Source organism: Manihot esculenta, chromosome 10, assembly GCF_001659605.2.
Source record: "Manihot esculenta cultivar AM560-2 chromosome 10, M.esculenta_v8, whole genome shotgun sequence".
Taxonomy (NCBI): Eukaryota; Viridiplantae; Streptophyta; class Magnoliopsida; order Malpighiales; family Euphorbiaceae; genus Manihot; species Manihot esculenta.
The window spans coordinates 23374730-23396915 of NC_035170.2; the positions used below are offsets into that span (position 1 = coordinate 23374730).

General features: G+C 31.4%; 2 protein-coding genes across 3 annotated transcripts; both read right to left on the minus strand.

Moving 5' to 3' along the window:
* Positions 1–55: 55 nt before the first annotated feature.
* Positions 56–1951, minus strand: LOC110623880 (ABC transporter I family member 17). Its single transcript, XM_021768896.2, has 4 exons — positions 1790–1951; positions 1345–1680; positions 608–795; positions 56–453 (listed from the first exon to the last, which is right to left on the minus strand). Exons 1-4 carry the CDS (start codon positions 1827–1829, stop codon positions 199–201), a joined length of 819 nt encoding a protein of 272 aa, XP_021624588.1. The 5' UTR covers positions 1830–1951; the 3' UTR covers positions 56–198.
* Positions 1952–17102: 15151 nt separating this feature from the next.
* Positions 17103–20762, minus strand: LOC110624626 (sodium transporter HKT1). Of its 2 annotated transcripts, XM_021769837.2 has the most exons (3): positions 19569–20762; positions 17551–17778; positions 17103–17461 (listed from the first exon to the last, which is right to left on the minus strand). In XM_021769837.2, exons 1-3 carry the CDS (start codon positions 20738–20740, stop codon positions 17263–17265), a joined length of 1599 nt encoding a protein of 532 aa, XP_021625529.1. In that variant the 5' UTR covers positions 20741–20762; the 3' UTR covers positions 17103–17262. The 2 variants fall into 2 exon arrangements, with proteins under 2 accessions (XP_021625529.1, XP_043816718.1); XM_043960783.1 differs by lacking the exon at positions 17551–17778.
* Between the last annotated feature and the right edge of the window lie 1424 nt (positions 20763–22186).

Below are 22186 nucleotides of genomic sequence, written 5' to 3' on the forward strand. Positions count from 1 at the left end.
TGTTATTGTTATACTCCATTGCTCTATCAATAAAAGTACTCAATTGGCTCACGGATACTAAATAAAGGGTGCCTATTAATTAATTTATTGGAACAAAGAAGCCATAAGCAGACAATTGCAAAAGTTTAAAAGACAACAGAAGAAACATATTCTCAGAGTTCCAGTTCATATCAAGATAAGATAGAAGCATACAAGAAGTCAGGAGCTGAGTTGAAGAAACCTCTGTGCCATGGGATGCTTGGCTTGTGAGAGTTCATCAGGTTTTAAAACTTCAACAACTTCTCCATTTACCAGGAGACAAACCACATCAGCAATTCTTTGGATTTGCTTGATGCTGTGAGAGACCATCATAATTGTCATTCCCTGGTTCTTCTTCAGTTTCACAATAACATCCTCTATGTTTTGTGTTGATATTGGATCCAAGGCACTTGTTGGTTCATCTAGTAGCAAAACCTATCAAAGGTGGGATATAATGAGAAGAAAGACACATACTAGTCCAACAGAAAGTGTTCATATACAAGAATTAAAAAGAAACTGCAAATATAATATCATTAATACAGTCCAAAAAGAATACAAATTACAATATTATCAAACAGGGCGGGTTTACCTCTGGTTCATTGGCTAGGGTCCTAGCAAGTGCAACCCTTTGAGCTTGACCTACAGATAATTCACTGCCATTCTTCTTGTAAAAGGAAGAATCAAGGTCAGCAAGAGTAAGCAACTTGTGCACCTCATGGTCAGTAAGTTTCTTTCCCCTCAGTTGTGGCCCATACCTTATGTTATCCGCGACTGTGCCTAAAGAGATTGAAAATCAACATTCAATATTTATTAGACTATACTACTAATAGTAGTAAAAAGTACAAACTTGAGAACTAATACTTGGTCATGTATGGCATGTGTAAATCTTTAAAGTGAAAATCACTCTACTCCAAAGACAAGTTCTTGCAGAGAAAATCGCAGATTTATACGAGTTATTAGCCCTCAGATACAAGCAGTTGATTAAGTACATACAAGAATTTTCTACTACTTAAAATCTCAAGATTGTTTATAAATTGCAGATACGAATCAATGAAGCAAGTGTGGCTACAGACTGTTCAGCTGGATGAATATGTAATATCAAACAAAGTATAGTAAGCAAGCACCTTTTGATTGAATACCGAGTAAATTTATTCTCTCAATTTCTTTTTCCCTAATTTTCCTTCATTTTCCCTCAGATTTGTCTTTGCAATCTATATAGCCAGAGCTTACTCTCTCTGATGTAATTAACACAACCTTGATATGTTAATTCAGGGCAAGAAACAAGGAAGAAGAAAACTACCAGTAAAACTGAACATCAAAACTCACCTTCAAACAGAGCCGGAATCTGGAAGAGCATTCCAACTTTACGGCGGAGACTGAGAACATCAAGGTCCCGAATATCATGGCCATCAAGAAACACAGTACCGGAAGGTGGCTCCCAGAGGCGGTTTAGCGACCTCAAGAGCGTAGATTTACCACTGCCGCTGGGGCCTATGATCCCCACGACGACGCCCTTGGGTATTTCCAAGTTGACTCCAGAGAGAATAGTTATTCCGGCATCAGATTTTTTGGTCAAATTGCGTATTCGAAACTTGTATTGAGGATCATCTCCACCTGCTTCAACATCCCCCACAGCCAGTAGATGCTCTTGGGTATCATCAGCTACCAAATAAAAAATCACAGACATGCCGATCAGGGTCTCGAAGGATCAGAAACTGAAGCGAAAAACAGATAGAAAGCAAGAAAAGATGATTAGAATTTAGAAACGTACCTGGAGAGGCCTGAGCTTGGAAGAATGAACCCAGAGCCATAGGAAGATTAGTGAGTAGCGGAGAAGCAGAGCTCGTAGCTGTTATCTGAAAGAAAAAACCAGAAGAACCTTCCCCCGGTGGTCACTGCACCAGTCACCACATGTTGCTTCAAGATTCTGCATGATTCCTCTCCCCATTTTCTACTGAGCGATAACGTCATTTTCAATTTTCCAAATTGTACTTGGCTCCATACCATTGTCGTTTGTGCTAAGGTTTTGAATGAGTTTATTTAATTAATATTTAAACTTAACAAAAAAATTGTTTTATTAATAAAGTAAAATTTTAAAAGTTAAATTATTTATTATTAAAAACATATACTAAATTATGGATTTTATTAAATTTTAGAGGTTAATATAATTAAAAAAACTACCTCTTTGTTTTTTCTTTGTTTTTTATTTCCTTTTTTATTTTTTTTTATATTTAAAAAAAGTTAAAGAGATTAATTAAAGGATAAAATTAGTGAATAAATACAAAATTAAGCAATAAAAATGCAAATGGTTTATAATATATAGTTTAACGGTAAAATAATCAGATAAACCTAATGTATGATGGAAATAAAATGAAATAATTTAATAAAAATTATTTTTTAGTCCTTGAGGTATAGTATAATTAACAATTCGTTCTTCTATGTTTAGAGCCCTAACGCTTCCATCCCTAAGGTTTAATTAAGTTAAAATTAGAGATTTCTCTATAAAAAATGCCGTTAGTGATAAAAAAAATGATTGAACTAACCTTTTTAAAACTTAGCACTTCAGTCTCTGAAATTTAATTCCTATAAATTTATAGGTCCCTCCCTCAAAAAATTGAAGAAAAAAAATATGTTTTCGTCCCTAGAATATTATATAATTAATAGATTTATCCCTCTATTTTTTGAATTCAATATTTTAGTCTCTAAAGTTTAATTTCGTCAAAATTCAAAAAATAAAATCTCAAATTCAATCTCCATAAACAATAAAAATTTCAATAAATTTTTTATTCAAATTTAACAAAGATAATAAAAATTAAAATATATAAAATTTAAATTATTAAAAATAAAAAGTTAAAACTCAATAGAAATTATTTTTGTGATGCCATTCGTTGTCGATCACTGCTCATCATTTGAAAAATTTATTAAAACGTCTCTGATAGTTTAAAAAGTTTACTAGTTAATCTTTCTATTAATTTTAGTCATTAAGTATTATAAAAAAAAATCTAAAATACCTCTGATATGGAAGGATTAATTAGTAAGCTTTTTAATAATTTGAGGGACCAACTAATAATTTTTTAATAGTAAATTATTTAGTGATAAAATTAATAGAGAAACTAATTAGTAGACTTTTTAAAATGCCAAAGACATTTTAATATATCTTTCAAATTTGAGGGACTAAGTAGTAAATTTTTTCATACTATAGGGACTAAATAGTAATTTTTTTATTTTATTATTAATAAGGGTATTTTTGGGATTATATTTATTCTATTTCCTTTAATCAAGTGAAAATCATTGACTTAACAAAAATTTTTGACGGAATTAAACCTGAAGGACAAAAGTGTTGGGTTTTAAAAATAGAGATAAATCCGTTAATTATGCTATACCTCAAGGACTAAAAAATAATTTTCTTTTCAATTTTAAAATAAAATAATAAATTTTCTTTAAAGTTTACCAAGATTAGCTGCAAATCCCTTCAACCAATAGCGATTATGAACTCGAAGCAAGCCTCCACAGCAAGCATGTCCCGTTCGCGGAAGGTATGCATCATCAATGTTAATCTTGTACCAGTTATGAGTGATTTTAGTTGAAAGATTAGTTATAGTTTAAATTCAAATACTTATCTGTATATGTAACCAGTATGTGGTAAATCTCTCTATAAATAGAGGCTTCTATAATGAATACTATATCGCTTCTCTCATAAACTTTATTTCCTGATATGGTATCAAAGCTCTAAAAACTTTTAAAGTTTTTTTTACAATCCAATCATGTCTTCTTCTGGTTCTTCCAATATACTTCATCCATTTGGAAAATTTTTTGTCTCTTTCAATGCATCTCAATTTCCTCTCAAACTCACCTCTCAAAATTACCCAACCTGGCATGCTCAGATTCTTTCGCTTTAACGTGGCTATAATCTTATGGGGTTTGTTGATCAAACCTTCCCATCTCCTCCACCTTTTATTCAATCTATAGGAACATCTATTCTTAATCCCGATTTTGAGTATTGGTGCTGTTAAGACCAATTAATTTTAGCAGCCATTATTGGCGCTACGAGTGTAATATCCTCTGGGCCCACACCAGTGAATATTGTCCGCTTTGGGTCAAGGGATTGAAACCCTGTCTTCCCTCACAGGTTTGTTTCTGGGTCAAGGGATTTACTACCCTGTCTTCTCAAAACGCGTCCACTGGAGTCTCTTGGGTATAGGCTTATAAGGCCCTCTCCCTTTTAACCTCTTTCCGATGTGGGATACTTTTAATCCACCCACATGGGGTTCCTTCCCCCCGTAAGGCCTGAGCGTCCTCACTCAGCACACCGTACTCATGAGGCCCAGGCTTTGATACCAATTGTAACATCCTCTGGGCCCACACCAGTGAATATTATCCACTTTGGGTCAAGGGATTGAAACCCTGTCTTCCCTCACGGGTTTGTTTCTGGGTCAAGGGATTTACTACCCTGTCTTCCCAAAATGCGTCCACTGGGGTCTCTTGGGCATAGGCTTATAAGGCCCTCTCCCTTTTAACCTCTTTCCGATGTGGGATACTTTTAATCCACCTAAAACCCCATGTGGGTGGATTAAAAGTATCCCACATCGGAAAGAGGTTAAAAGGGAGAGGGCCTTATAAGCCTATACCCAAGAGACCCCAGTGGACGCGTTTTGGGAAGATTGAGTAGTAAATCCCTTGACCCAGAAACAAACCCGTGAGGGAAGACAGGGTTTCAATCTCTTGACCCAAAGCGGACAATATTTACTGGTGTGGGCCCAGAGGATGTTACAATTGGTATCAGAGCCTGGGCCTCATGAGTACAGTGTGCTGAGCGAGGACGCTCAGACCTTATGGGGGAAGGAACCCCATATGGGTGGATTATAGGTTAAAAAGGAGAGGGCCTTATAAGCCTATGCCCAAGAGACCCCAGTGGACGCGTTTTGGGAAGATAGGGTAGTAAATCCCTTGACCCAGAAATAAACCCTTGAGGGAAGACAGGGTTTCAATCCCTTGACCCAAAGCGGACAATATTCACTGGTGTGGGCCCAGAGGATGTTACAATGAGCTTCTCTACCATGCATATTATTGCTTCTTCCCAATCTTTTGCTGAAGCATGGGATAAAATCCAAGTTTCAATTGCTAATCGATCAACATGAGTCTTGTCTCTTCGTGAAAAATTGTCTTCTGCGAAACGTGAAAATAAATCCGTTATGATTTAGCGCTTTGTGGCAGTCCTATTTCAAATGTTGATCTTGTTGTTCATGTATTGAATAGTGTTGGATTGGAGTTTTAAGACATAGCAGCTGCGGTTAGAGCTCATGATATTGTCATTAACTTTGCATAATTGGAAGACAAGCTCTTGTAACATGAGTTGTTTTTGTGATGTGCAAACCCATCGTTTGATCCAACTCCTATCTCTGCAAATAATGTTCGCAAAGGGTCCAATCAAAGTTTCAAACATAATTCTCGATTCCATGGCCAACCTGCTTCTGATGGCTCATCTTGTTTTCACCAATCTGATAATCAATTCCACTGTGGCATTGGGCAGTCCAAAATTGTATTCCAAATTTGTGAACGACCAAGACACATTGCACGTCAATATTTTAAAGCCAAAGAGTTCTTCAATAATACTTTTCCCAAACCGAATGCACATCATGTTAGTTCTAATATGAGTACTGATACTAGTTGGATCCTTGATACAAATACTACTCATATTGTTACCAATGATCTTTAGAACTTATCTCTGTACAAGCCGTATGATGGGTTGGATGAACTTCATCTTACTGATGGTTCAGGTTTGCGCATTACACACATTGGTTCTAAAGTATTATCTTTTTCGAATAAAACTTGTTCTTTGACTAATGTTCTCTATGTGCGTGAAGCCAAAGAAAATCTAGTTTCTGTTTCACAATTTTGTTTGATCAATTATGTGTCTATTGAATTATTTTTTTTATTGTTTTCTTGTTAAGGATTTGTACAAATTATTAATTGAGGGAGCTGCCACCTTACCAAAGTAACTTGTTGAGTTCGTGATTTATCAACCATTTGCATGTGATGAGAAGATTCATGGACACTCAAAGAAAAAGAATTGATCTTATGAAGCACTTGTTCTAGTCCTTCATCTTGCTCAATAGAAATATTGTCATTTCTTCTTTTCTATAGTAGTGCCCATTTTAGATCACCAAGCGCAGATTCATGGTATTGCATGTTCATCTCTATCCACGCAGGAATTGATATATCTAAGGTGAAAAATTGCCTCCGACCCATAGGAATCCGAAGACGTTTCCATACCTTTTTTGCAAAGAAACTGTCCCTTAATACATGCATTAGTGGATTCCTCAGATTGCCTACTAATCATACACAATGCATCAGTGCTCAAATGTCTGCGACACCTTTCACTGGTCGTAAGAATTCTACCATGTACAACCAACCAAAGAAACATCCGTATATGTTGAAGACCTTCCCAACTCCGGATTGTATTTGGATGGGATGACTACAATATATCACCAAGCACTCTTTAGAGTAAACTCGCCTGATTTAGATGCACTCCAAATAATAGAGTCATCCTCGAACTCATAACTCGGAGGGAAAATAGGATGCAAGAAGTTCAGTACCTCAATAGGTAGACGTTGCGCAAGCATTTGCCAACGCCTGCCTCCATTTGCAACATAGTCTACAACAACCAAATTTTCCTCTCTAGATGGGATGGCTACAATTTCTCTTATTTAATAATTTAGCTCTACTTGCTAAACAAAGCTGGAAACTTCTTTCAGAACCACATTCTCTTCTAACTAGGGTGCTCAAAAGCAAATATTATCCACATTGCTCTTTCCTTCAAGCTAAATTGGGCAGCAATGCTTCTTGGAGTTGAAGGAGCATTATTTGGGGCTGACAAGTCATTGATAAAGGAATATGTGAATGATGGTTGCTCAATTCACTGTAAGGAGGATAACTGGGTCCCAAAACTTTTTCCCTAACCGCTCATACTTATTCGGAACCATGATCCTTCCATAGTATGGGTTTCTCAACTTATTGACTACCAACACCACTCTTGGAATCAAAATTGGGTTAGAATGAATTTTCATCCAAATGACATTCCTCATATCCTTCCCATCCCAATTGTTATGATCAAGAATGAAGACAATGGCTTGGCATCACACAAGAAATGGCTAGTATGAGGTACGATCTGGTTATTATATTACTAAATCCATTATTGATAGTACCTCTATAAATTTAAATGCAAGTTCGAGTCCAGATTTATCGATGAATCTTGCTTCCTTTTGAAAATCTATTTGAAAAGTAAATCGTTAGATGGTCCCAATCAGAGTAAGAATGTAAGAAGAATAATTTTCTGCTTATGGTGAGAAAAGAAAACCAGTAATGAGTTTGAGAATTTGCTTGCCCTTTATTAATGAATAGCAGTAATATATATACTGCAGAAAAATAACAACTTCCCTACAAATAAGGATGAAAGCAAAACAAACAAGTAGTGCTAAATCAACAAAATCAAATAACAGAATCAAAGTAGAATCAAATAACAGCTATTTTAGGCAAGCAAGCCGCAGCAGTAACTCAGTCAAGATATTTGGAATTGATCTTCGGCAACCGACTAGATCTTCTTGGTCTATCATTACCTCCCCCTCGGACAGCAACCTTGTCCTCAAGGTTAATGTTAGGAAAACGTACTGTGAAGGACTGAGAATCTTCCCATGTAGCATCTTTCTCTTGAAGCTTTTTCCATTTGACCAGAAGTTGTTCAACAATTTTGGATCCTTTTTTAACCCAACGGGTATCAAGAACAGATTCAGGTTCCAAGAGCAATTCGCCATCATCAGTCACAGGTGGCAGTTCATGGCTGGAAAGAGCAGCTTCTCCAATCTTCTTTTTTAAGAGAGATACGTGAAAAACTGGATGAATGCGAGAACCAGGGGGAAGCTGAAGCTTGTAAGCAACTGGTCCTATCTTCTCTTCAATCTGATATGGCCCATAAAATTTGCAAGCAAGCTTCAGATAAGTTCGAACAGTCACAGAATGTTGGCGATAGGGATGAAGCTTCAAAAATACCCAATCACCAACTTCATACTGTACATCTCGTCTTTTTGAATTAGCATATTGTTTCATTCGATTTGTAGTAGCCGCAAGGTTGGATTTAAGTTGACTCAACAAGGCATCTCTAGAAAGGAGATTTTGATCAACTTCATGAACTGAACTGCTTCCTTCATGATAGAGGGGAATTGTTGGGGGCAATCTTCCATACAAGGCTTGGAAGGGAGTCATTCCCGTTGATATGTGGAAAGTTGTGTTGTACTAGAATTCTGCCCAAGGCAACAGAGAGAACCATTTGCGGGGCTGTTGGTACACAAAACTCTGGAGGTACTGTTCAATGCAACGGTTAACTACCTCATATTGACCATCGGTCTGAGGGTGGTAAGCTGAACTCATTTTAAGCTGGGTTCCTGACATCTTAAAAAATTCACGCCAAAAGTGACTTACAAAGATGGGATCACGGTCACTGATGATTGTTCGTGGCATGCCATGCAATTTCACAATTCCGTCAACAAATTTTTCAGCTACCACCTTGGCCGAATATGGATGTGAAAGTGCTATAAAATTAGCAGATTTGCTCAATCTATCAACCACAACAAGGATAGAATTCTTACCATTCGAGGTGGGCAGTCCATCGATGAAATCCATTGTGATATCATCCCAAATTTGGCAAGGAATCGGAAGAGGTTGTAGTAACCCAGCAGGTGACAAAGTTTCCATCTTAACTCGTTGACAAACTTCACAAGCCGCCACATAATTCTTGATAGTTGTATACATTGAGGGCCAATAAAATTGCTGAGCAATCCGCTTGTAGGTCCTTAGAACTCCGGAATGTCCCCCAAGACGAGAATCATGAAACTCATGTAGAAGTTGTGGAATAAGTGGGGAGTTTGGAGGCACAACAATGCGATTCTTATAACTCACCAGCCCATTTTGCCACCGATATGGATTGCCTGGAGTTGTTGTAGCTTCTTTGCCAATTTTAATCATGTAAGGATGAGTTTCAGCTTCTTTTTTTATTGTATCCCATAATGGAGACTGAGATACGAACAAAGCGTCCAAACTAGGACTGCCCGAAACCCGTGATAATGCATCTGCTGCATCATTCTCCTTCCCTAGTTTGTAGAGGATCTCGTAGTCATAACCAAGAAGCTTGGAAATCCATTTATGTTGTTCAGGTGTCACCACCCGTTGTTCCAGCAAATGTTTGAGACTGCGTTGATCTGTGTGGATGATCAATTTTCGGCCGAGCAAATATGGTCTCCAAGTCTGAATGACATGTATGATAGCTAACATCTCTTTAGCATAAATAGACCAAGAGCGTTTGCTATTGCCCAAAGCCCTGCTCATAAAAGCAATTGGTCTGCCTTGCTGGGATAACACCGCACCAATGCCGTCGCCTGAAGCGTCTGATTCAATAGTAAATATTTCATCAAAATTTGGCATGGCAAGAATAGGTGTGGCTGTCATTGCAGATTTGAGATGCTGGAAAGCTGAATCTGCTGCATCAGTCCACTGGAATTGCCCTTTTTTCAAAAGATTGGTGAGTGGTTGTGCTATAAGGCCATAATTGCGGACAAACTTCTGATAGTAACCTGTAAGACCTAAAAATCCACGTAACTCAGAAACATTAGTGGGTTTAGGCCATTTCTGTTAGATGGTCCCAATCAGAGTAAGAATGTAAGAAGAATAATTTTCTGCTTATGGTGAGAAAAGAAAACTAGTAATGAGTTTGAGAATTTGCTTGCCCTTTATTAATGAATAGCAGTAATATATATACTGCAGAAAAATAACAACTTCCCTACAAATAAGGATGAAAGCAAAACAAACAAGTAGTGCTAAATCAACAAAATCAAATAACAGAATCAAAGTAGAATCAAATAACAACTATTTTAGGCAAGCAAGCCGCAGCAGTAACTCAGTCAAGATATTTGGAATTGATCTTCGGCAACCGACTGGATCTTCTTGGTCTATCATAAATGTGCCTCCAAAGTTAAATAATTTCCTTTGGAATTGTATGAGAGAACGTCTGCCAACTATGGAAAACATATACCGACGACTCCCTCGTATACCACAGAACTGCCTTTTTTGTGGAGAATCGAAAACTCATCCACATCTTTTCTTTAAGTGCCCGAGAGCAATTCAGTTTTGGCTTCACTCTCCCTTACAATTGAGATCATCTACGCTTCCAAGTCACTCTATGAAGGATTTTTAGACTTCAATTTTAGACTATCTAATTGGTCAATGTAACAACTCGGATAACCTATCCTTTTTTATTATCCTATGTGGCATTTGTGGAAATACAAGAACCTCCACATGTTTAAATACCAGCAGCTCCCTCTAACTGAAAGTATCCTCCATACTGTCCATCATTGGCAAGACTTTCAAATTGCTACTTCTGCTCAAGAACCAACTGGATCGCTTTTGAGGAATCCAGCTGGTTGGATTCCACCTTCTATTGCCTCCATTAAAATTAATTTTGATACTAGTGTTGACAAGAGGAGGAAGATAGGGTCTGTAGCAACAGTAGCTCGCAATAATGTGGGAAATACTTTGACTTGGAGCTATAGGAGGTACTTGCTATTTCAGATATCTTCACGTTGGAATCCTTGGCATGTAGGGAGGTTGTTTTACTTGCAATTATTGAAGGAGACTCTCAAAATACCATTGTTGCCATTGATAGTCTCTCTCCACCGACTCAAGTTCAAGGTATTATTAAGAATATCAAGTATTGTAAAATAAATTTAGATTTTAAAAGATTTCGTGGTCATTGAAAATTTTATAATCGTTGAAAATTTTATTTGTGAGATTTTTTTCCTGTTGCAGATTTGATATTTAAATCTAATATTAAATATGACCGTTATAATTTTATTATATTATCTCAAGATTTTTATAACAATTTATAACAGCTATTTTTTTATTATAAATAGTTTGCATTTTCATAAAAAAAAAAACACACTCTCATTTTCCATGTTATTCTTTCTCTTCTTTATACTTTCTACTGGGTTACAAATTAGAGATAAATTCCTATTATTCTGATCCTGAAAATTAAATTTCAAAAGGACCTGTTTAATTTTAAGGGATTGCAAAATAAATTTTTAAGGATAGTATCCAACACGACTTAAGTTTTATTATTCTTTCCTATTTCTTCCAACAATCTTAAAGATTTAGCCTTCAATGGTGGAAGAGAATCTTATTGGAAGAAAATAATTAAAATTCTACTCTAGGATCGCGATTATTGAAAATTGTTACTTTTAAAAACTGGTTGTAGACAATGAAATCAGGTGAGTGTATTATTATTCTTTATTTTTTTTTCTTCTTTTGGTCTACCAGAAAGAATAGATATAGATCAAATATTAAATATGTAGACTCAATTTAAAAATGAATTAGAAAAAATGTTAAATCAATCTTTTCTCATTTTGGTTTTAGAGCAATAAGCTATAAAATATTGTAATTGATAATATTCTTGTGCATTTTTCAACCAATTGAGTATAAATTAAAATGGCTATTTCTCAAGGTTATTTACTATCCTTTTTCTTTAATTGAAATCGGCTATTTCTTGTTTTTGATTTACTAAACTTTATATATATATATCAAATGAAAAACCCCTTGAATTGTGAAAAAAATAATAAGTTTGCCTAAATTATTTAAAAGTGCCGGATATCTTTTTAAAACTATGCTTTCTGACCAAAATAAGAAAAAGGAGAATTTTTTTTTTATAAACTAAATATTTGAATAAGGGCATATGAATACCTTAGTATCAATATTTTTCTCTTTTTTTAATCTTATGGTTATTCCTATTAGTTCTAAAATAACAAACCATTTTCTTAGTTAATTGATATACTTGTTTGGCTAGGAATCCATGAACCAAATAAATAAATTTTGCAGTCTTATCCTTTTATAACTTGTTAAGCCCTATAATGCCTTTTTTGATGCTATTATTTTGAATGATACTTGCATTTATTTTTATTCATAATAGCATCAAGAGTACCGTAATAAAAGAAAAGAAAATATATATTTTTTAATTGATAAGGCTTCTATGAATTATGAAAAAAAAATTATACGTTTAAGTTAAAATATTTAAAAGTGTGAGGGTATTTTGCTAAAACTATGTCTCCTAATCCTTAAAAAAAATATATTCAAATATAATTGTTTTAGCTTAATGGTATAAAATTTTATTCACCAATTGAATTTTTACTTTTTAGAGATTTGAAAGAAAAAATTTATGTGGTACAACTTAAGGGAAAAATAAAATAAAATTTACAAAATTTTTGAATTTTTATATGCTTCGAAACAAGTATTTAAAGAATTTGACCAAGTTTTAATTAGGGCCATTATTTTTTCTATTGAAGTTGATAAGTACATGTTTACAAAGTTTATAAATAATGAATGTGTGGTTACTTGTTATATGTGGTCATATGCTTATATTTAATACAAATTACGACATAACATATATAAATTTGATATAAAATATATAAAGGGAGCAAATGTGATTTGGAGTATTAAAATTAGAATGATAGTATAATTATATCTCAAAAGCATTAATATTGAGTTTTTTCTAAAGAAATTTAGACATCTCAACTAGTAAACACCCCATATAATGTTAATTCTCAAAGAAGAATAGAGATTATACTATTACTCAATTTAGATATGCATATATTATTAAAAGATTGTTGAATTTAATGAAATTTTCAGACTTGATATAGCTTATACTATATAGATTGATACATGATGACCGTTGGGTTTCACCATCCCGATACGAGGCCAAGCCCATGATGACAACTCTAGTCCAAGGTTCACGAAGCCTCTTAAATGGGTCGGCCTAGACCATTCGGCTTTGAGATCGGGCCTCAGTCTCTTCACCCCCAGCTCGGTCATGAGGCTTAGCAGGAGAGGGGATAACGGGTCCATCTACCTAGTAGATCTGTTTACACGCGTGCCAGGGGAAAATTAAATGGCCGTTTAGCATGGAGCAGACATCTGACGCTTTTGTACGTACGTATCCGTATGGCAGAGACAGGTGGCCCAGTAGCAGCAAGGCCGTTGGACGTCACTAGCAGACAAAAGAAAAGAATAAAAGGAGAGGAGCACCCTCCTCTCAAACCAAACTTACTCAACCATTGTAAACCCCATTTTCTCTGCATCTCAGAGCATCAATACATAATCTAATCATGATCATTGGACTACTTTAGTCAAACTTAAAAATGATTTGAGAGGTACCATGAGTTATGATATTTTATATAGTGGATGTCATATTATATTAGAATAATACAATGATGTTAATTGAAATTTAGATTCAAATGAAATAAAATCCACTAGTGATTATGTATTTAATTAGTGGTGCAATTACTTGAAAATCAATTATTACTGTCAAAACCACTATAAAATCATAGTTCATTTCTCTGAAATTAAATGACAATGAGACTTGAGTGGCTAAGAAGTTCCTTAGTAAATACTATGTTGAGAATAAAATCAATATCATTTATGTATTGTGATTGCCAAACAGTAATAACTATTGAAAAAAAATAAAACTTTCAATAGTTAAAATAGACATATTTATCTAAGCCATGATATGGTTGAGCAGCTGATGAAAAATAGAATTATATTCATTAATTATATAGAGTCAGAAGTGAGATTTGGTCAATCTTCTGACTAAATCTTTGAAGAAAGAAGTTAATAAATGAAAAATTGAGGGGAATGAGACTTAGCCAATATGAAATTAACAGTAATAGAAACCCAACATTTGTGATTAGAAATCTCATGAAAAAAGTTAATATGGGTAATAACAAATCACTTATTAGTTTTGCTAGCACTATCTAATATTGTCCATTTCTATGGTGTGAGAAGTGCTAGATTGCATTATTAATGAAAGAATGAGTTGAAAACTCTTAATGATATTCATATCCCTTATTGGTGGTATATAAACTGCAATATACCCTTAATGATATCACCTATATAAGTGTGGAGTGAGATCGCTTCTATGAGATTGTGGTATAATTTTTAGAGCACTTATAAACTACCAGGCGTACGCACGACCTATTAACGTAAAACAATATTGACAACAAGATCTGTTGAGTATTATGAGATTGATGGGATATTAGCAGACAAAAAATTTTTTTAGTTCATAGAAATAAAAATTTCACCAATTACTCTGTATGTTAAATCTTATTAATCTAGGTTTAAGTCTAGTTCATAATTCAAAAGACACTATATTCGCAACATATACACTAAATTTTTAAACCCAGCAATGAAAAATCTTTCAAAATATATGGAAATTATTGTAAAATAAATATGGATTTCAAAAGTTGTGGTCGTTGAAAATCATTGAAAATTTTATCTGTGAGATTTTTTGCTATTGAATCTAATATTAAATCTAACAGTTATGATTTTATTATATTATCTCAAAATTTTTATAATAACTTACACCAACTACTTTTTCACTATAAATAACCTACATTTTCATAAAGATATACACTTCCATTTTCTATTTTATTCCTTTTCTTCTCTATACTTTCTATTGGATTATAAATCAGAGATAAATTTTTATTGTCTTGATCCTAAAAATTAAATTTTAAAAAATCTATTTAATCATGGAGGATTGTAAAATAAATTTTTAAGGACAATGTACAACACGAATAAAATTTTATTATTTTATCATATTTTTTCCAACATTAAGTTCTTGGCAGATTATATTTAGTCTATCTCTTTCATTTATACACGAAGATAAGCAAATCAAGCAGTTCATTTATTGGCAGTCAAGATTTTATATAATATTTTATTTCTTCTTATCAACATCAAGTAGTCTCTTTTCTCATACCCATTTAACTGTAACCTTATCTATGAAAAAAAAAATTTTGGTGACACATGTGAAAGTTGATTTGAACTTTATTTTTATTTTAATAAATATCATTACCTAATTTATAATTTATGTATATAATGGTAATAAATTATTAAGAATTAATGACTAAAAAAAGTTTTTAGTTTTGATTTTATTGTAATTACAGTATTTTTTTTCCCAATTAAAACTTAACTTTTTAAAGATATTTTAATTGTATTTTGTCATTACTTGTATTATTAAAAAATTAATAAAATTATCACGTCACTTGTCACATTAATGTCATGTCACCACAAACCATTAACAAAATTTAAAATTAATTATAAAAAAAAATTATAATTTACTTTTATTGTAATTTCACCCTATACATTTATTTTTTGCTAATTAAATTTCATTATTTTAATATCTTCAAATGCATTTTACCGTTATTTATATAGTTAAAAATTTATAAAATTATCAAGTTACTCTTTTTTATTATTAAATATATTTAAAAATTATTATTATTATTAATTTTATTTTAATTTTTATCAATAATTTTATAATAATAATAATTTATCTTGATTTTATTTTAATTAAAATTATTATCAATAAATTTTTCTTATATCTGTCTAATATATTTACTATTTAGCATTATTTTTAAAATTATGAAAATAATTTTGTTATTAAATACATTAATTATGAAATATTAAAAAATAATTTAAAATAATATTTAATATAATTCAATTTAAAAATATTAAAAATAATAAAATAATGTTTTTAGAATATATATTTTTTTTAATTATTCTTTTAACTCTCAAATATAATACTAATCCACTATTTTTTTTAAATTATATTAATATTTAAAATAAATTTTAAAAAAATTAATAAAATAAATAATTATTTAAAAAATTTTATATTTTTAATTTTATTTATAGATAATATGATAATTTTATTAATTTTTAATAATAAAAATAACGATAAATATAATTGAAATAATTTTAAAAAGTTAAATTTTAATTAATAAAAAAATATAAATTATAATTACATTAAAATTAAAATTAAAATATAAATTTTTTATCATTACCTCAATTATTAACGAAAAAGTAAAATATTAAATAAAAGATGATGGGGATTGATAATAGCCGTAAAATTTGACAATTCATAGTTGATAACTAACCCGAATCTACCACAATAAAATATTTCCATTGCACCGCCAACAACAACTCTTGTCGTAACATCTTAATATTTAATTTATTTATTAATATAATTTAAGTTTTAAACTTAAATTATTTAAATTAAAAATAAACTTCAATTAATTTATTTAATTAAGTATAATTTAATTTAGGTTATGAATTAAAAACTTCTTATATAATAATTTTTCTTATAAAAAAACGTTAAATAGAATTTATAATAAAAAATATATATTTTTTAAATGGAACTTTGGATTCAACCACTTGAGCCTTGAGTAGATGAGGTCTTACCTCTCCAGTTACATGTGATTTCCCCTCTCTCATGGAATGGAAATGTAAACGGTGTTGGTATTTTTCTTCCGTTCGTAGATTCGAAGACAAGAAATGACACAGGAACTTTTAATTACTGCATTTATACGGCACTTGGACAGGTCTCAACGAGATCAAAATCTGTCAAGTTTAATCTATCCACGAGTTTTGCCGTGCTAACTTGTTTCGCCCTGTCATCAGAAGAGCAGTTCCACCCCAGACCAGTGTATATAGGAATGATGATCTACGCGCAATCGTCCTTCCCAGCAATTCCCCACCCACAACGTCTTTTCCAATATGGTTTTGCACATTCTCATGATTTATGGATGTAACAGAAATCATCTTTTCAAAAAAGAGATAAAGGCTCATTAAGGATTGGGCAAAGCAAATGTCTTCTACTAGTGCACAATCCGGTTGGAGGTCTCATCTTTCGCTCTTGCTAGTTCATATGTTTTGAGGGAGCTGAATCACATTTGGTATTGAGTATCTTTTAAATCTCTTGCCTCTTTCCGCTTCATGAACGATAGATCCAGAAGGCAATCATTACTAAAGAGGCGCCGCTTATAAGTATCCTCACTCATTGCTGAAACGATTTTAGGCAATTGATATTTTCTTGTTGGCTATTGAGTTTCTTGATGATTTGTAGTCTCCCTTTGATCTGTGGTTGTCTGTGCCTCATTGGTTGTTTCTATCAGTCAATCGATAACATACAATCTTCCATTACCGGCCTCATCTCAAGTAGGTGGCGAACAAGGTTCCATTACCAGCTTCTATTAAATTTAAAAAAAAAGGAAAAAAGAACGTGCATAACGCTCCACGGCATAATATATTCTACATGTCTGCATAAACATCTGGTACTGGATAAGCTAGCTCATGATACAAAAGCTTATGCAGAAGTGCGTGTCAAGATAGCTTCCAAGCTTTACCACCATTGATGAAGAATTTCTTCAGCCTTCCAAAGAACATGACAATAATGAGGATGATCTTCCCCAAGTTGCTCCACTTTCCCACGAATCCATACCATTCATCTTTGCACCAACTCTCCTTATGGAGTCTTCTTTCACAGCTATATCCACTTGAGAATCCAACATTTCCATATGCACTGCCAACCATGCAAGCATGTTTAATAATAATAATAAAATTTCAGATGGAAATCTATACGTGCATGGGAACTTAACAAAGAATTAATACCTTATCACTTCTATGGTGATGTTTAAGACATTAAAGTTAAGAGGATCTGTCTTCATCTTTTCTCTCTCTACTATGCAGATTAGAATGATGAAGATGACGATATAAGAGAGTTGAGAGAATAATAGGCATTGCATGGTTGTCTTCCTTTGGTTTTTGCTTTCGCTTCTGACAATTCCTTCCTCTTCCTTTATCTCCATTGGCAAAAATGAAGTATATGGTGGAAGATACCTGTCAACCAAATTCATTTTGAGCATCTCTTATTAGAGAATATATGGTGATTCCATGGCTAATTTTTCCTAAGGTTCAATTTTCCTTTTTTAGAGTATATATATATATATATGTATTTTAAACTGGAAATTGAAGATTAGGAAGTAGAACTTAAGACTTTTCAAATCTATTCAAATGCACTTATTACCAAATTAAGTTTGTGAGTGCTTAGAGTATATTTTTATATAGTTATTTTCATCATATTAATCCAACGGCCTTTACCTATATAGAATCATTTGAATTAGACATGGTTACGGTCCGGTCTGATTTGGACTGTAAACTGGTCTGAACTAATTAAATTTGAAATTGAAAGGTTAATTTGTTTCGATTTTTGAATCGGATCAAAATTTTAAATTAAGAACGCCGGTTATAGTCTCCTTTCTATGAATCAAAATCCAAATCAAATCGAAATCGTTCGATTTGAATAAGTAGTTTGATTCAGTTTTAATTCAATTTTTTATTTTTAAAATAAATATTTTATAAAGTTATGTGATTTAAAATTGATGTATAAGTCCGTGAAATTATCAAATAATTAAGTTTAAATTTATTATTAATTTATAAAAATATTATTTATATTTAAATATAATATTATTTTTTTTATAATATATATAATGTTATTTTATTTTTTATATAATGCAAATGTATATATTTTATATAATTTACTTATTTAATAAATATATATTCAATAATATTTAATATTTATATTTATTTCATTTTATGTAATTTTTTTTAAAATTAAAATCGTATTACCATTTATAATTTAAATTTAATTGAAATCAAAACCATAATTGTGAAAAATAAAAATCAAAGCCACTTTAAAACCGAATGATACTGTCTAAATATCAAAACTATCTCAAATTATTTTTAAATCAGACCGATTTCAATTTTATTTGAAAAATAAACTAATTATGGATTCTGAACCGAAACCGACCCAAAACCAGCCCATAGTCACGTCCAACTGAAATACTATAAAATTTCTCCTCCGATCTGTTAATTGTTAAATATTCATCAATTCAATTTTTTTAGTAGGTGTAACTCTTAACGTTATATTAATATATATTTGCATTTGGGGTCGATTAAAAGAATAAATATAAAAAAATTTAATGAAATGTTGAGATAAAATTTAAAAGTAATAGATAAAAAGGAACTGAATTTGAGAAATTTCTAATTTTTTAGAAATTTATTCTTTTTGACTCAGCACTTGAAATATAAGTGTACATTAATTAAATGATCCCCCAATTGAATTTCTCATAATTTTTTGTTATTTATATTTTGATAAATTAACCATTAGTCATGAATATTAAATTATGGGTATGCAAAATTAAAATTATATTTTAAAATTTATTAAATTCAATTTTTATAAAGGATACGAATTTTCATTCTTATCCACTGAATTATGAGAATTTATAAATAAATAAATTTTAATTTAGTTTTGAATTATGAAAGAAAATAACAAGGTAAAATTATTTAAGAAAAATAATTTGAAAATGGGAGAAGTGTTGTCGTGTAGGTCTATGCACGTGCGAGGTTTGTTTATGTCCAAAAAGAAAAGCTATGATGGTGAGTGGTGATAAGGGGCAAGTGGGTTCACATCAACTTCAACTCAATTTTTATTAGACTTCTCAATGGAATAAAATTATTAATTACTGCTAAATTTTGAAATATTTTAATTAAATTTTAGAATATTATAAATAAGGTGTAAAAAATTAAAAAAAAAATTATGAAAAAATTCAAAAGGAAGAGAAACTCACATCATGACGACGAAGATCACCAAGATTGCAGGGGAAATAGTGGAGAGATCAAAAACAGATTCACCAGAATGCCTAGAACTCACCACTTGAAATAACGCAGCAACCAACTTCTCAAACCAACTCAATCCATCCATCACTCCTGAATTCCACTCCATTGAACAAAACACCACAAGCTCTGCCAATAAGAACACCAACACTGTCCCAAACAGAAACCAGCAACGAACACCAGACATCAAATGACTGTAACCCATCTCTCTACTGTTCTTCAACATGTACTTATACTCAACTCTCTTTGTCATCTTCTCCAAAACCCATATCAGAAATCTTAGAGTAGGAGCATACAGTGTGTTTCCAAGAAGTGTTTGAGGAATTAGAAGGAGAAGGAGGCCTGAATTTTTCTTGAAAACTATCATGTTTTCATTTGTAGGAACAAATCCACAGTTGGAAAAAGTTGACACTACAGTGAACAGAGAAAATGTCTGCACTTGAATAGCTTTCTTAGTCAAGACTTCTCTTGCAGATGGCACTAAGGATGTGTACAAAGCAACTAAGCTCGACCCACTTATGTGAATCACCAGGAGATAGCCCAGAACCACATAGCCCAGAGTCTTCATTGAAGCAGACTGCAAACTCTCAATTCCTGAAGAGTTTCTGTGACTTTCCAGGTCAATTTCTGCTGATTTCTCATTCTCTGCTAACCCATGAGAATCATCTGCAGGAACCAGCTCTAAAGAGCTTGTAGGGTTTGAGAGACTGTGGCGAGAGAATTTGGACCTTTTGAATTGAATTTCAAGCATGGAAGTGAAGACCTCTCCACCAACCAACATCAAAATGGTCATGATAATAAGCTGAGTGTTGGATAAGACCTCCATTTCCACTGATGTCATGCTGGAAACTGTAGCAGTAGACACAGAAGTGAAGAAGATATCCAAGTCATTAGGCTTGAGAGAAGGAGGAGTTCTAGGCTTTGAGACCTTCAAAGCCAAAAACCCAACAAGAGAAAGGATTAAAAAATAAACAAGTTGAATCCAAAATGGGTTTACATGGAAGACCAAGATTCGAAATGATGATTTGCTTAAAGTTTTGTAGGATTTGAGAAAGCAATTTACTTTGATGCATGGTGATTTAAAAAGATACCCTAATTGCTTACCAAAATAAGCAAAGTTCATCATCTTTTATGGGAAGAAAGCTAAATTTTCTTGACTATGTCTGAAGTGGGATGGTTTATATAAACGAGAAAGGAAAATTTATACAGTAAATTCCACTTAGAATGTCAAAACATTTTTTATTCCTGATAAGAAAAGCCAGTATCAAATCAACTTTACTGGGATTTGTCAATATTCCTGATAAATAATATGCATGTTTGCTTTAGAAATAAATATATAAATATTTCATCAAGATCTTCGAACTGCCTGCCAAATGCCAATTTGTTATAAAATAAAAAATAAAAAGAATTCATTACAGACACAACATCTCAATCACTGCCATTAATTTTTCCAAAAAAAAAAAAAAAAAAAAAACCCACATATTTGAAGGATAATGTAATGATTATAGAATGTGTCACCTTATGTATCTGTCTTTATTCTCGTAAAATTTACTTCCCTTGATTGATATATATTATATTTTATAGGGATAATAAAAAAATTCTTAATTTTTAGTGTTTTAAATAAAATATATTCTATATAGATCACTTAAATTTATTTATATTTTATTATAAATTTAAACCGTTAAATTTAATAAAAAATAGCATTATCATTCAAATCAACACTTTAAATTAATATTTTAATATAATTTATAAAAAATATTTATAAAAAAATCAAATTTTTATTACTTTAATAAATATATATTTTTTTATAAATATACTCAAAATTAATTTTTTAATTTAATTAATTTTTTAATTTGATTTGATTTACATATAATTTCGAACAATATATTTTTACACTGCTAATTTATTTTTCAAATAATTTTTTATATTTTTATAAGTCATAAACTCATAGATATATATTATAGTTACACTATCTCTAAAAAACCAATATCACAGTTCTCACTAAGTAAAAAGTTAATCATATTAGTTATATCCACTCTTACGTATAAATGTGTGAAGAAGAGGGAAATACTCAAAATTATTTAAATATTTTTGTAGATTTATTGATGAATTTTTTTAAAATTTTATTAATGAGTTTAAAATAATATTAAAAAATTATTTTAATTTTAAAAATATCCTAATTTTAAACTAATTTTAATATTATCTAAATAATTAAAAAATAAAACAAAATACTTAACATAATTGTTATAACATATTACTTAAATATTCTTATAGTTTTACTTATCTTAACAGGTAATTTTAGCATTTTAAATGGATTAGATTTAATAAAAAAAATATTTTTATTAAGTAGATAATTCAATTTTTTTTAAAAAAATTCAAAATAATTTAATTTAAATTTTATTAATTAAATTAATTTTAGAATTTATATTCAAAATATACTACTTTAATTTTAAAAAATATCCCAATTCTAAACTAATTTTAATATTATCTAAATATTTAATTCAAAAAAATATTATCTAAATATTAAAAAAATATTTAATACAATTATTATATTATGTTACTTAAATATTAT

Coding starts and splice junctions, on each gene's coding strand:
- LOC110623880 (XM_021768896.2), bottom strand. CDS start 1,829: ATGGCTCTGGGTTCATTCTTCCAAGCTCAGGCCTCTCCAG. Junction 1,681..1,789: donor CCAAGCTCAGGCCTCTCCAG/GTACGTTTCTAA, acceptor TTTATTTGGTAG/CTGATGATACCCAAGAGCAT. Junction 454..607: donor CCCTAGCCAATGAACCAGAG/GTAAACCCGCCC, acceptor CACCTTTGATAG/GTTTTGCTACTAGATGAACC.
- LOC110624626 (XM_021769837.2), bottom strand. CDS start 20,740: ATGATGAACTTTGCTTATTTTGGTAAGCAATTAGGGTATCTTTTTAAA. Junction 17,779..19,568: donor GTGATCTTCGTCGTCATGAT/GTGAGTTTCTCT, acceptor TTTGGTTGACAG/GTATCTTCCACCATATACTT. Junction 17,462..17,550: donor ATCACCATAGAAGTGATAAG/GTATTAATTCTT, acceptor CATGGTTGGCAG/TGCATATGGAAATGTTGGAT.